The sequence below is a fragment of the Brienomyrus brachyistius genome, unplaced genomic scaffold, assembly GCF_023856365.1.
Source record: "Brienomyrus brachyistius isolate T26 unplaced genomic scaffold, BBRACH_0.4 scaffold33, whole genome shotgun sequence".
Taxonomy (NCBI): domain Eukaryota; kingdom Metazoa; phylum Chordata; class Actinopteri; order Osteoglossiformes; family Mormyridae; genus Brienomyrus; species Brienomyrus brachyistius.
This window is the reverse complement of record NW_026042308.1, coordinates 836,509-851,266: the sequence shown is the minus strand read 5'-3', so window position 1 is coordinate 851,266 and position 14,758 is coordinate 836,509. Positions and strand designations below refer to the sequence as shown.

General features: G+C 44.6%; 2 protein-coding genes across 5 annotated transcripts in view; one reads left to right on the top strand and one right to left on the bottom strand.

The window, feature by feature from the left end:
* LOC125721464 (NACHT, LRR and PYD domains-containing protein 12-like) overlaps positions 1-14,758 on the bottom strand; it is a 388,574-nt gene that overhangs the window by 139,648 nt on the left and 234,168 nt on the right. The gene's annotated exons all lie outside the window — the stretch shown is intronic.
* Positions 1-14,758, top strand: part of LOC125721503 (NACHT, LRR and PYD domains-containing protein 3-like) — a 39,616-nt gene that overhangs the window by 22,954 nt on the left and 1,904 nt on the right. Inside the window, exons 11-12 of the mRNA XM_048997457.1 lie at positions 3,371-3,544; positions 13,065-13,238. Coding sequence (XP_048853414.1) covers positions 3,371-3,544; positions 13,065-13,238 — 348 coding nt within the window. The remainder of the gene's footprint in view (positions 1-3,370; positions 3,545-13,064; positions 13,239-14,758) is intronic.

Sequence of the window (14,758 nt, the reverse complement as noted above, 5' to 3'; positions counted from 1 at the left end):
TCAGCATTGTATGTATTTGTCACGTGGGTAGAATCAATGCAGATCCTTTTAGGATCACGCACCCACCAATACTACTCAGACCACCCGACATACATCAATTCAGCAGGGGGAAAAAGCCCAGATTTCAGAGCATTTAAATATGGTAGAGACTAATATCCATAACGTACCATCCTAGAACACAGTACGTTCTAAAATTTAAGCCCAATAAAAATCTGAATATTAAATAAGCAAAATAATATGATTTGTTCTTCTAACCCAAGTTGTGGTCTAAAAGCAATAAGGCCACCACCCACTATATCTGCTTTAGGGAAAATGCACTCCTGTGGCCACTAGGGGAGCTCTCACCTCTTCTGGGCCCAGCTAAATAATTAAGTTACGCATTCTAACAAGCTTTATTATCTGTGTTAATAAGCATTACTTTTACACTAACACTCCTGTAGCCACTAGGGGAGCTCTCACCTCTTCTGGGCCCAGCTAAATAATTATGTTACGCATTCTAACAAGCTTTATCAAAAACACTAACACTCCTGCTGAGAGGCTAGTTTGATTACTTTGGCCTTATCATAAGGAACACATGACAATTTGCACAGTGCTGTTACACAGTGGATTGGTACCATACATTTTATTTACTCATACCACAGGTGATGAGAGGGCTCAATTGGTTTTCTCTTATTCTAGTGCAAGGAAACTATTTTTTTCATGCTTAAAAAATAATCTAATAATGAAAACATTCTTTCTCTAACTCTATCCCAACTTTAAAGCACAAGTAAGATAAGAGTCGGGAAGAAGAAGCACGTGTTCAGCTTACAGCTATATGCGCTTAGAATCTGGGAAGAGGTGGAGTTGCAGTGACCTAACACTCTGTGGTGTCAACTGAACACTATAACAGCTAATACAATGTAACACTATACAACAACACTCATTGCACTCTGTAAAGTGTCAAATGTAACATTAGTTTGGTGAGAATCATATAAACACAATGCAGTGTATAAAATCAAGCACCTAGCCATGCAGTGAAATTTACAATCATTTGTGAAATAAATGGTAATTCCTAAAAACTCAGTGAATTCAAGGGTGGTACCCTTGCAATAGGTCAGTTTTTTCCCAGCTAGATATTCCACGATTTACTGTAAATAAAGTAACAGATCAGGGTCTGTGCAGGGTCAAGTGCTGAGCTGCATAGTGAATAAAAGTCTCCAGTGCTCTGTTGTAACTGCAGAGTTCCAAACTTTAACATTAAGCCCAGTACAAAAACTGTGTGCCGGGAGCTTAATGGAATGAACTTTCATGGCCAAGCAGGTGCATGCAAGCCTCACATCACCAAGCGTACAGCCAAACATCGGATGCTTCCACTAGACTCGAAAACAGTGGAAATGTGTTCTGTGGAGTGACAAATCACGCTTCTCTAACTGGCAGTCTGATGGACAAGTCTGGGTTTGGTGGATCCCAGGAGAATGTTACCTGCCTGACTGTATTGTGCCAACTGTAATGTTTGATGGAGGAGGGATAATGGTATGGGGTTGTTTTTCAGAGGTTGGGTTAGGCCCCATAGTTCTGGTAAGGGAACACTTAATGCTTCTGCATACCAAGTCATTTTGGACAAGGGAAGGAAGGCCCTTTTCTGTTTCAGCATGACCCTTGCCCCAGTGCACAAAGCAAGGTCCATAAATGATATGGTTGGGTGAGTTTTGTGGAAGTACTTGACTGTCCCCACAGAGCCTTGATCTTAACCCCACCGAACACCTTTGGGATGAACTAGAACAGATTGCATGAGCCAGGACTTTACATCCAACATCAGTGCCTGACCTCACAAATGTTCTTCTGGATGAATTGCCAAAAATTTCCACAGACACACTCCAAAATCTTGTGGAAAGCCAGAAGAGTGGTAGCTGTTATAGCTGCAAATGGGGAACCAACTCCATATTGATGCCTATGGATTTAGGATGGGGTGTCATAAAAGTTCCTGGAGGTGTAATTGTCACGCCCACGCAGGCGGACACCACCGGCTGCGGCTCATTGCACAGAATGAGCCTAGAGTTAAAACCAGTCAGACGTCACTTACACGTTGCGAAGTATTGCGCTGATGTATAGAAGCCATACCAAGCACTTTCTTGTCGATTGTCTCTCCCTGATACCCAACCCTGCCTGTTTACCTAGTGTCTTCTCCTTACCCCTCTCTCTCTCCCGTTCCAGACCCTTCCCGGTACCTGACCCGTCCTCCCAGCCTGCTCCTGCTCGTCCTGTTCCCGCACCCTCGTGTGTTCCTGTCTTGAGCTTCCTTGTAGGACTGACCCCCTGGCTTACGACCTCCCTGCCTGTCTTTCGATCTTGCCTCTTGCCTGTCCCTTTCAGTGCCTCTGTTTGGTTTATCCAAATCCAGCGCTTAGCGGCTTGCATACCCGGATCCCGATCGCTCGGTCCTGGTTGTCGTGACAGTAATGACCAGGTGTCCAAATATTTTTTCCATATTATGTATGCCAGTCTGTGTGTGAATAATAACTCAGTTCCTTTTTCAGGCTGAATGGCTGTAAACTCACAGAGAAATGCTGTGAGATGCTGTCTTCAGCTCTCAGATCAAACTCCTCACCTCTGAGAGAGCTGGACCTGAGAAACATTCCACACTGTAAACTGGAGATACTGGGGTCAGTATTACTGGGTATTCCACATTGCAAACTGGACATATTGGGGTCAGTGTTATTGGGTATTCATTCCACACTGTAAACTGGAGATTACTGGGTACTCCACACCCTAAATTCTTTACTAAGGACAGTGCTTTCTGACACTCCACATAATGGCCCAAGGATTAAATCAGCAGATCCTGACTGCAAGCTGTCCAGTCATGGCCTGTTCCAATATTTTAATGCTATAAAGCACTTTACATCAAAGAAACACAAATCAAACTACCCTGTTTTAAAATAATTCACCAAATAATACATCCCTTTATTTTGGGTACCTACTGCATGGCCACCTTCCTGTGTAACATCGGCCGCCTGTCAGCTATGAGAGATGAATCTCTCCTGTAATCAGATCTCACTGTACTGTACAGATCTGTGTGGACCACAGGCTTTAAAATATCTGTATGTTAAGGTCCCTCAAACATAATTCCTTATGTTTGTGTTGTATCCATATATGTTCTTTCATTTTGCTTTTAACTTAGTAATTTGTTCAATTTAAATATAAACCAAGCTAGGCTGGAACGAGACCTAACACACAACTTCATTAGCTGTTGCGGATGTTCACATCTCCTCCTTTCATTCAGATTTACTAGTCAGTTTGGGGGCAGCTGGCAGAAAGATGGCTGACAACATAGTATTTCGCATACATTGTTAATAGTACAATGTATTGTGTCTTAAAATGTTTTATTTTCCAGGTTGAACAACTGTAATCTCACAGGGGAATCCTGTGAGGTGCTGGCTTCAGCTCTCACATCAAACTCCTCACACCTGAGTGAGCTGGACCTGACTGACAATAATCTGCAGGATTCAGGAGTGGAGCTGCTCTCTACTGGACTGGGGGATTCACACTGTAAACTGGAGATGCTGAGGTCAGTAGTACTGGATATCCCACACTGTAAGCTGGAGATACTGAGGTCAGTATTACTGGGTATTCCACACTGTAAGCTGGAGATGCTGAGGTCAGTATTGCTGGGTGTTCCACACTGTAAACTAGAGATGCTGAGGTCAGTATTACTGGGTATTCCCCACTGTAAACTGGAGATGCTGAGGTCAGTATTACTGGGTATTCCACACTGTAAACTGGAGATGCTGAGGTCAGTATTACTGGGTGTTGCACACTGTAAACTGCAGATACTGAGGTCAGTATTACTGGGTATTCCACACTGTAAACTGCAGATACTGAGGTCAGTATTACTGGGTGTTCCACACTGTAAACTGGAGATGCTGAGGTCAGTATTACTGGGTGTTGCACACTGTAAACTGCAGATACTGAGGTCAGTATTACTGGGTATTCCACACTGTAAACTGCAGATACTGAGGTCAGTATTACTGGGTGTTCCACACTGTAAACTGGAGATGCTGAGGTCAGTATTACTGGGTGTTCCACACTGTAAACTGAAGATGCTGAGGTCAGTATTACTGGGTGTTCCAGACTATAAACTGGAGATGCTGAGGTCAGTATTACTGGGTATTCCCCACTGTAAACTGGAGATGCTGAGGTCAGTATTACTGGGTATTCCCCACTGTAAACTGGAGACGCTGAGGTCAGTATTACTGGGTGTTCCACACTGTAAACTGGAGACGCTGAGGTCAGTATTACTGGGTGTTCCCCACTGTAAACTGGAGATGCTGAGGTCAGTATTACTGGGTGTTCCCCACTGTAAACTGGAGATGCTGAGGTCAGTATTACTGGGTGTTCCCCACTGTAAACTGGAGATGCTGAGGTCAGTATTACTGGGTGTTCCACACTGTAAACTGGAGATGCTGAGGTCAGTATTACTGGGTATTCCACACTGTAAACTGGAGATGCTGAGGTCAGTATTACTGGGTATTCCCCACTGTAAACTGCAGATGCTGAGGTCAGTATTACTGGGTATTCCACACTGTAAACTGGAGATGCTAAGGTCAGTATTACTGGGTGTTCCACACTGTAAACTGAAGATGCTGAGGTCAGTATTACTGGGTGTTCCAGACTGTAAACTGAAGATGCTGAGGTCAGTATTACTGGGTATTCCCCACTGTAAACAGGAGATGCTGAGGTCAGTATTACTGGGTGTTCCACACTGTGAACTGAAGATGCTGAGGTCAGTATTACTGGGTATTCCACACTGTAAACTGGAGATGCTGAGGTCAGTATTACTGGGTATTTCCCACTGTAAACTGGAGATGCTGAGGTCAGTATTACTGGGTGTTCCACACTGTAAACTGGAGATGCTGAGGTCAGTATTACTGGGTATTCCCCACTGTAAACTGGAGATGCTGAGGTCAGTATTACTGGGTGTTCCACACTGTAAACTGGAGATGCTGAGGTCAGTATTACTGGGTATTCCCCACTGTAAACTGGAGATGCTGAGGTCAGTATTACTGGGTATTCCCCACTGTAAACTGAAGATGCTGAGGTCAGTATTACTGGGTATTCCACACTGTAAACTGGAGATGCTGAGGTCAGTATTACTGGGTGTTCCACACTGTAAACTGGAGATGCTGAGGTCAGTATTACTGGGTGTTCCACACTGTAAACTGGAGATGCTGAGGTCAGTATTACTGGGTGTTCCACACTGTCAACTGAAGATGCTGAGGTCAGTATTACTGGGTGTTCCAGACTATAAACTGGAGATGCTGAGGTCAGTATTACTGGGTATTCCCCACTGTAAACAGGAGATGCTGAGGTCAGTATTACTGGGTGTTCCACACTGTAAACTGGAGATGCTGAGGTCAGAATTACTGGGTATTCCCCACTGTAAACTGGAGATGCTGAGGTCAGTATTACTGGGTATTCCCCACTGTAAACTGGAGATACTGAGGTCAGCATTACTGGGTGTTCCACACTGTATACTGGAGATGCTGAGGTCTGTATTACTGGGTATTCCCCTCTGTAAACTGGAGATGCTGAGGTCAGTATTACTGGGTGTTCCACACTGTAAACTGGAGATGCTGAGGTCAGTAATACTTGGTGTTCCACACTGTAAACTGGAGATGCTGAGGTCAGTATTACTGGGTGTTCCACACTGTAAACTGGAGATGCTGAGGCCAGTATTACTGGGTGTTCCACACTGTAAACTGGAGATGCTGAGGTCAGTAATACTTGGTGTTCCACACTGTAAACTGGAGATGCTGAGGTCAGTATTACTGGGTATTCCCCACTGTAAACTGGAGATGCTGAGGTCAGTATTACTGGGTATTCCACACTGTAAACTGGAGATGCTGAGGTCAGTATTACTGGGTGTTCCACACTGTAAACTGGAGATGCTGAGGCCAGTATTACTGGGTGTTCCACACTGTAAACTGGAGATGCTGAGGTCAGTATTACTGGGTGTTCCACACTGTAAACTGGAGATGCTGAGGTCAGTATTACTGGGTATTCCCTACTGTAAACTGGAGATGCTGAGGTCAGTATTACTGGGTATTCCCCACTGTAAACTGGAGATGCTGAGGTCAGTATTACTGGGTATTCCACACTGTAAACTGGAGATGCTGAGGTCAGTATTACTGGGTGTTCCACACTGTAAACTGGAGATGCTGAGGCCAGTATTACTGGGTGTTCCACACTGTAAACTGGAGATGCTGAGGTCAGTATTACTGGGTATTCCCCATTGTAAACTGGAGATGCTGAGGTCAGTATTACTGGGTATTCCCCACTGTAAACTGGAGATGCTGAGGTCTTTATTACTGGGTATTCCCCTCTGTAAACTGGAGATGCTGAGGTCAGTATTACTGGGTGTTCCACACTGTAAACTGGAGATACTGAGGTCAGTATTACTGGGTGTTCCACACTGTAAACTGGAGATGCTGAGGTCAGTAATACTTGGTGTTCCACACTGTAAACTGGAGATGCTGAGGTCAGTATTACTGGGTATTCCCTACTGTAAACTGGAGATGCTGAGGTCAGTATTACTGGGTATTCCCTACTGTAAACTGGAGATGCTGAGGTCAGTATTACTGGGTATTCCACACTGTAAACTGGAGATGCTGAGGTCAGTATTACTGGGTGTTCCACACTGTAAACTGGAGATGCTGAGGTCAGTATTACTGGGTGTTCCACACTGTAAACTGGAGATGCTGAGGCCAGTATTACTGGGTGTTCCACACTGTAAACTGGAGATGCTGAGGTCAGTAATACTTGGTGTTCCACACTGTAAACTGGAAATGCTGAGGTCAGTATTACTGGGTGTTCCACACTGTAAACTGGAGATGCTGAGGTCAGTATTACTGGGTATTCCCTACTGTAAACTGGAGATGCTGAGGTCAGTATTACTGGGTATTCCCCACTGTAAACTGGAGATGCTGAGGTCAGTATTACTGGGTATTCCACACTGTAAACTGGAGATGCTGAGGTCAGTATTACTGGGTGTTCCACACTGTAAACTGGAGATGCTGAGGCCAGTATTACTGGGTGTTCCACACTGTAAACTGGAGATGCTGAGGTCAGTATTACTGGGTATTCCCCACTGTAAACTGGAGATGCTGAGGTCAGTATTACTGGGTATTCCCCACTGTAAACTGGAGATGCTGAGGTTAGCATTACTGGGTGTTCCACACTGTATACTGGAGATGCTGAGGTCTGTATTACTGGGTGTTCCACACTGTAAACTGGAGATGCTGAGGTCAGTAATACTTGGTGTTCCACACTGTAAACTGGAGATGCTGAGGTCAGTAATACTGGGTGTTCCACACTGTAAACTGGAGATGCTGAGGTCAGTATTACTGGGTATTCCCTACTGTAAACTGGAGATGCTGAGGTCAGTATTACTGGGTATTCCCTACTGTAAACTGGAGATGCTGAGGTCAGTATTACTGGGTATTCCCCACTGTAAACTGGAGATGCTGAGGTCAGTATTACTGGGTATTCCACACTGTAAACTGGAGATGCTGAGGTCAGTATTACTGGGTGTTCCACACTGTAAACTGGAGATGCTGAGGCCAGTATTACTGGGTGTTCCACACTGTAAACTGGAGATGCTGAGGTCAGTAATACTTGGTGTTCCACACTGTAAACTGGAAATGCTGAGGTCAGTATTACTGGGTGTTCCACACTGTAAACTGGAGATGCTGAGGTCAGTATTACTGGGTATTCCCTACTGTAAACTGGAGATGCTGAGGTCAGTATTACTGGGTATTCCCCACTGTAAACTGGAGATGCTGAGGTCAGTATTACTGGGTATTCCACACTGTAAACTGGAGATGCTGAGGTCAGTATTACTGGGTGTTCCACACTGTAAACTGGAGATGCTGAGGCCAGTATTGCTGGGTGTTCCACACTGTAAACTGGAGATGCTGAGGTCAGTATTACTGGGTATTCCCCATTGTAAACTGGAGATGCTGAGGTCAGTATTACTGGGTATTCCCCACTGTAAACTGGAGATGCTGAGGTCTTTATTACTGGGTATTCCCCTCTGTAAACTGGAGATGCTGAGGTCAGTATTACTGGGTGTTCCACACTGTAAACTGGAGATACTGAGGTCAGTATTACTGGGTGTTCCACACTGTGAACTGGAGATGCTGAGGTCAGTAATACTTGGTGTTCCACACTGTAAACTGGAGATGCTGAGGTCAGTATTACTGGGTATTCCCTACTGTAAACTGGAGATGCTGAGGTCAGTATTACTGGGTATTCCACACTGTAAACTGGAGATGCTGAGGTCAGTATTACTGGGTGTTCCACACTGTAAACTGGAGATGCTGAGGTCAGTATTACTGGGTGTTCCACACTGTAAACTGGAGATGCTGAGGCCAGTATTACTGGGTGTTCCACACTGTAAACTGGAGATGCTGAGGTCAGTAATACTTGGTGTTCCACACTGTAAACTGGAAATGCTGAGGTCAGTATTACTGGGTGTTCCACACTGTAAACTGGAGATGCTGAGGTCAGTATTACTGGGTATTCCCTACTGTAAACTGGAGATGCTGAGGTCAGTATTACTGGGTATTCCCCACTGTAAACTGGAGATGCTGAGGTCAGTATTACTGGGTATTCCACACTGTAAACTGGAGATGCTGAGGTCAGTATTACTGGGTGTTCCACACTGTAAACTGGAGATGCTGAGGCCAGTATTACTGGGTGTTCCACACTGTAAACTGGAGATGCTGAGGTCAGTATTACTGGGTATTCCCCACTGTAAACTGGAGATGCTGAGGTCAGTATTACTGGGTATTCCCCACTGTAAACTGGAGATGCTGAGGTTAGCATTACTGGGTGTTCCACACTGTATACTGGAGATGCTGAGGTCTGTATTACTGGGTGTTCCACACTGTAAACTGGAGATGCTGAGGTCAGTAATACTTGGTGTTCCACACTGTAAACTGGAGATGCTGAGGCCAGTAATACTGGGTGTTCCACACTGTAAACTGGAGATGCTGAGGCCAGTATTACTGGGTGTTCCACACTGTAAACTGGAGATGCTGAGGTCAGTATTACTGGGTGTTCCACACTGTAAACTGGAGATGCTGAGGTCAGTATTACTGGGTGTTCCACACTGTAAACTGAAGATGCTGAGGTCAGCATTACTGGGTGTTCCACACTGTAAACTGGAGATGCTGAGGTCAGTATTACTGGGTGTTCCACACTGTAAACTGAAGATGCTGAGGTCAGTATTACTGGGTGTTCCAGACTATAAACTGGAGATGCTGAGGTCAGTATTACTGGGTATTCCCCACTGTAAACAGGAGATGCTGAGGTCAGTATTACTGGGTGTTCCACACTGTAAACTGGAGATGCTGAGGTCAGTATTACTGGGTATTCCCCACTGTAAACTGGAGATGCTGAGGTCAGTATTACTGGGTATTCCCCACTGTAAACTGGAGATGCTGAGGTCAGCATTACTGGGTGTTCCACACTGTATACTGGAGATGCTGAGGTCTGTATTACTGGGTATTCCCCTCTGTAAACTGGAGATGCTGAGGTCAGTATTACTGGGTGTTCCACACTGTAAACTGGAGATACTGAGGTCAGTATTACTGGGTGTTCCACACTGTAAACTGGAGATGCTGAGGTCAGTAATACTTGGTGTTCCACACTGTAAACTGGAAATGCTGAGGTCAGTATTGCTGGGTGTTCCACACTGTAAACTGGAGATGCTGAGGTCAGTATTACTGGGTATTCCCTACTGTAAACTGGAGATGCTGAGGTCAGTATTACTGGGTATTCCCCACTGTAAACTGGAGATGCTGAGGTCAGTATTACTGGGTATTCCACACTGTAAACTGGAGATGCTGAGGTCAGTATTACTGGGTGTTCCACACTGTAAACTGGAGATGCTGAGGCCAGTATTACTGGGTGTTCCACACTGTAAACTGGAGATGCTGAGGTCAGTAATACTTGGTGTTCCACACTGTAAACTGGAAATGCTGAGGTCAGTATTACTGGGTGTTCCACACTGTAAACTGGAGATGCTGAGGTCAGTATTACTGGGTATTCCCTACTGTAAACTGGAGATGCTGAGGTCAGTATTACTGGGTATTCCCCACTGTAAACTGGAGATGCTGAGGTCAGTATTACTGGGTATTCCACACTGTAAACTGGAGATGCTGAGGTCAGTATTACTGGGTATTCCCCACTGTAAACTGGAGATACTGAGGTCAGCATTACTGGGTGTTCCACACTGTATACTGGAGATGCTGAGGTCTGTATTACTGGGTATTCCCCTCTGTAAACTGGAGATGCTGAGGTCAGTATTACTGGGTGTTCCACACTGTAAACTGGAGATGCTGAGGTCAGTAATACTTGGTGTTCCACACTGTAAACTGGAGATGCTGAGGTCAGTATTACTGGGTGTTCCACACTGTAAACTGGAGATGCTGAGGCCAGTATTACTGGGTGTTCCACACTGTAAACTGGAGATGCTGAGGTCAGTAATACTTGGTGTTCCACACTGTAAACTGGAGATGCTGAGGTCAGTATTACTGGGTATTCCCCACTGTAAACTGGAGATGCTGAGGTCAGTATTACTGGGTATTCCACACTGTAAACTGGAGATGCTGAGGTCAGTATTACTGGGTGTTCCACACTGTAAACTGGAGATGCTGAGGCCAGTATTACTGGGTGTTCCACACTGTAAACTGGAGATGCTGAGGTCAGTATTACTGGGTGTTCCACACTGTAAACTGGAGATGCTGAGGTCAGTATTACTGGGTATTCCCTACTGTAAACTGGAGATGCTGAGGTCAGTATTACTGGGTATTCCCCACTGTAAACTGGAGATGCTGAGGTCAGTATTACTGGGTATTCCACACTGTAAACTGGAGATGCTGAGGTCAGTATTACTGGGTGTTCCACACTGTAAACTGGAGATGCTGAGGCCAGTATTACTGGGTGTTCCACACTGTAAACTGGAGATGCTGAGGTCAGTATTACTGGGTATTCCAGACTATAAACTGGAGATGCTGAGGTCAGTATTACTGGGTATTCCCCACTGTAAACAGGAGATGCTGAGGTCAGTATTACTGGGTGTTCCACACTGTAAACTGGAGATGCTGAGGTCAGTATTACTGGGTATTCCCCACTGTAAACTGGAGATGCTGAGGTCAGTATTACTGGGTATTCCCCACTGTAAACTGGAGATGCTGAGGTCAGCATTACTGGGTGTTCCACACTGTATACTGGAGATGCTGAGGTCTGTATTACTGGGTATTCCCCTCTGTAAACTGGAGATGCTGAGGTCAGTATTACTGGGTGTTCCACACTGTAAACTGGAGATACTGAGGTCAGTATTACTGGGTGTTCCACACTGTAAACTGGAGATGCTGAGGTCAGTAATACTTGGTGTTCCACACTGTAAACTGGAAATGCTGAGGTCAGTATTGCTGGGTGTTCCACACTGTAAACTGGAGATGCTGAGGTCAGTATTACTGGGTATTCCCTACTGTAAACTGGAGATGCTGAGGTCAGTATTACTGGGTATTCCCCACTGTAAACTGGAGATGCTGAGGTCAGTATTACTGGGTATTCCACACTGTAAACTGGAGATGCTGAGGTCAGTATTACTGGGTGTTCCACACTGTAAACTGGAGATGCTGAGGCCAGTATTACTGGGTGTTCCACACTGTAAACTGGAGATGCTGAGGTCAGTAATACTTGGTGTTCCACACTGTAAACTGGAAATGCTGAGGTCAGTATTACTGGGTGTTCCACACTGTAAACTGGAGATGCTGAGGTCAGTATTACTGGGTATTCCCTACTGTAAACTGGAGATGCTGAGGTCAGTATTACTGGGTATTCCCCACTGTAAACTGGAGATGCTGAGGTCAGTATTACTGGGTATTCCACACTGTAAACTGGAGATGCTGAGGTCAGTATTACTGGGTGTTCCACACTGTAAACTGGAGATGCTGAGGCCAGTATTACTGGGTGTTCCACACTGTAAACTGGAGATGCTGAGGTCAGTAATACTTGGTGTTCCACACTGTAAACTGGAAATGCTGAGGTCAGTATTACTGGGTGTTCCACACTGTAGACTGGAGATGCTGAGGTCAGTATTACTGGGTATTCCCCACTGTAAACTGGAGATGCTGAGGTCAGTATTACTGGGTATTCCACACTGTAAACTGGAGATGCTGAGGTCAGTATTACTGGGTGTTCCACACTGTAAACTGGAGATGCTGAGGCCAGTATTACTGGGTGTTCCACACTGTAAACTGGAGATGCTGAGGTCAGTATTACTGGGTATTCCACACTGAGGATTCTAGGACAGTGCTTTCTGACACTCCACAGAATGGCTCAGTGAGTAAATCAGCTGATCCTGAATGCAAGCTGTCCAATCATGACCTGTACCAATATCTTAATACTATAAAACACTTTATATCAAAGAATCACAGAATACCATTACCCTGTTTTTAAATAATTCACCCAATAATACATCCTTTTATTCTGGGTACCTGCTGCATGGGCATCTTCCTGTGTCACATCAGCTGCCTGTCAGCTATGAGAGACGAATCTCTCCTGTAATCAGCTCTCACTGCACTGTACAGATCTGTGTGCACCACAGTATTGAAAATGTTCATGTGCTACGTTTTCTCAAACAGACTTACTCTAAATTGTGTTGTATCCATATGTTTTGTTCTATTTTACTTTTAGTGTTCAGTTTTAACATAAAATACGCCATGTATCACCCAGTCTGTAAGGAGACCTAACACAGCCTGACAGGCCTGCATTAGCTGCTGGGGATGTTCACATCTCCTCCTTTCATTCAGATTTACTAGTCACTTTGGGGACAGCTGGCAGAAAGATGGCTGTCAACTGTAATGGAAGTTATTTCATTGGTCTGACTATGTTACGGGAGAATTGACATATAATTTTCACATAGTATTTTCACATACATTGTTAATAGTACACATGACTATTAACAATCTGCAGGCTATGTATGTCGTTGTGTCTTAACATGTTTTCATTTCCAGGCTGAAGAGCTGTAATCTCACAGAGAAATGCTGTGAGGCACTGGCTTCAGCTCTCAGATCAAACTTCTCACACCTGAGAGAGCTGGACCTGAGTAACAATGACCTGCAGGATTCAGGAGTGAAGCTGCTCTCTGCTGCACTGGGGGACTTACACTGTAAACTGGAGATACTGAGGTCAGTATAACTGGGTATTCCACACTATAAACTGGAGATACTGAGGTCAGTATTACTGGGTATTCCACACTGTAACCTGGAGATACTGAGGTCAGTCCTATTTGACAGTTCAAGCACTGATCTGGTACTTTAGTACAAAATGTGATGGCTACAAGGCAAATCACATAAGCGAACCACTGCAGTCACACCATTTCATTACCAATAAGCAGGTATTGATTTCAGCTTTTTTTCCCCATAAAATAGTATAATATGCTCTGGTGCCATGTATGGGCTGGACTTTTCACAGTTTCATAGCAGAGGAAGCTAAATCACACTTCCTCAGGTGGAGTTACACCAAATAAAATACTCCTTTATTTTGGGTACCTGCTGCATGGGCACCTTCCTGTGTCACATCAGCCGCCTGTTGAGAGATCAGCTGCAGTATGAGAGATGAATCTCTTCTGTAATCAGCTCTCACTGTACTGGGCCACAGCGTTTAAAATGTCTGTATGCTAAGGCCCCTCAAACAGATTTCCTGTAAGTTGTGTTGCATCCATATATTTTGTTCTATTTTACTTTTAACTTAGCAATTTGTTCAATTTAAATATTAACCAAGCCATACATCAGCCAGGCTGGAACGAGAACTAACACAGCCTGACAGGCCTGCATTGGCTGCTGGGGATGTTCACATCTCCTCCTTTCAGAGTAACTAGTCAGTTTGGGGACAGCTGGCAGAAAGGTGACTGATGACCGCAGTGGAAGCTATTTCATTGGTCTGAATATGTTACAGGATTCACGTATAATTTTCACATTGCTTAATTAAATCATATATCTGCATTTGCTGAAATGCCACCTTCTTTGTTTGTAAAGGCTGAAATGAAAACAAACAATATTCTTTATGTTTGTGTGGAAAAGAAGAGAAACTATTTCAAGAAAATTGATAAGCTGTAGGTCAGACTCCAGATATAATAGGGGTGTGTAAACCTTTGACATCCACTATAGACATATTCACTTTGCTGCCAGTGTTTTCACAGCCAGAACATAGCAGACTCTGTACCCCCCTCTCCATGGGGGGATCGTCAGTGACTTTCCTAAGATGGTGGTGTTTCCCAGTTCTGTTCTGATCATGGTTTTGGATGTGAAGGTTAATCTATCCCAGTTTAGTCCCCTGTGGTGGGTAAGGAGGCAGGAGATACAGGGTTGCAGTGAACACCCCCAAAGGGTCAGTGTTTATTTCAGGGGTAAATCAAAACCAGGGTGACTGTTAAAATGCTTTTTATGTGCTGTACAATAAATTCACTGCTATATAAAAATCTCTTGTCATCGCTGTGATGGCTCACTTTAATTTAATATACAGTGCACCAATAGAAAAAGAAGTTTTATAAATGTTTCATTTTCATAAGGGTGGACTGGTGTGAACTCACAGAGAAATGCTGTGAGGCACTGGCTTCAGCTCTCAAATCAAACCTCTCACATCTGAGAGAGCTGGACCTGAGTGACAATGACCTGCAGGATTCAGGAGTGAAGCTGCTCTCTGCTGG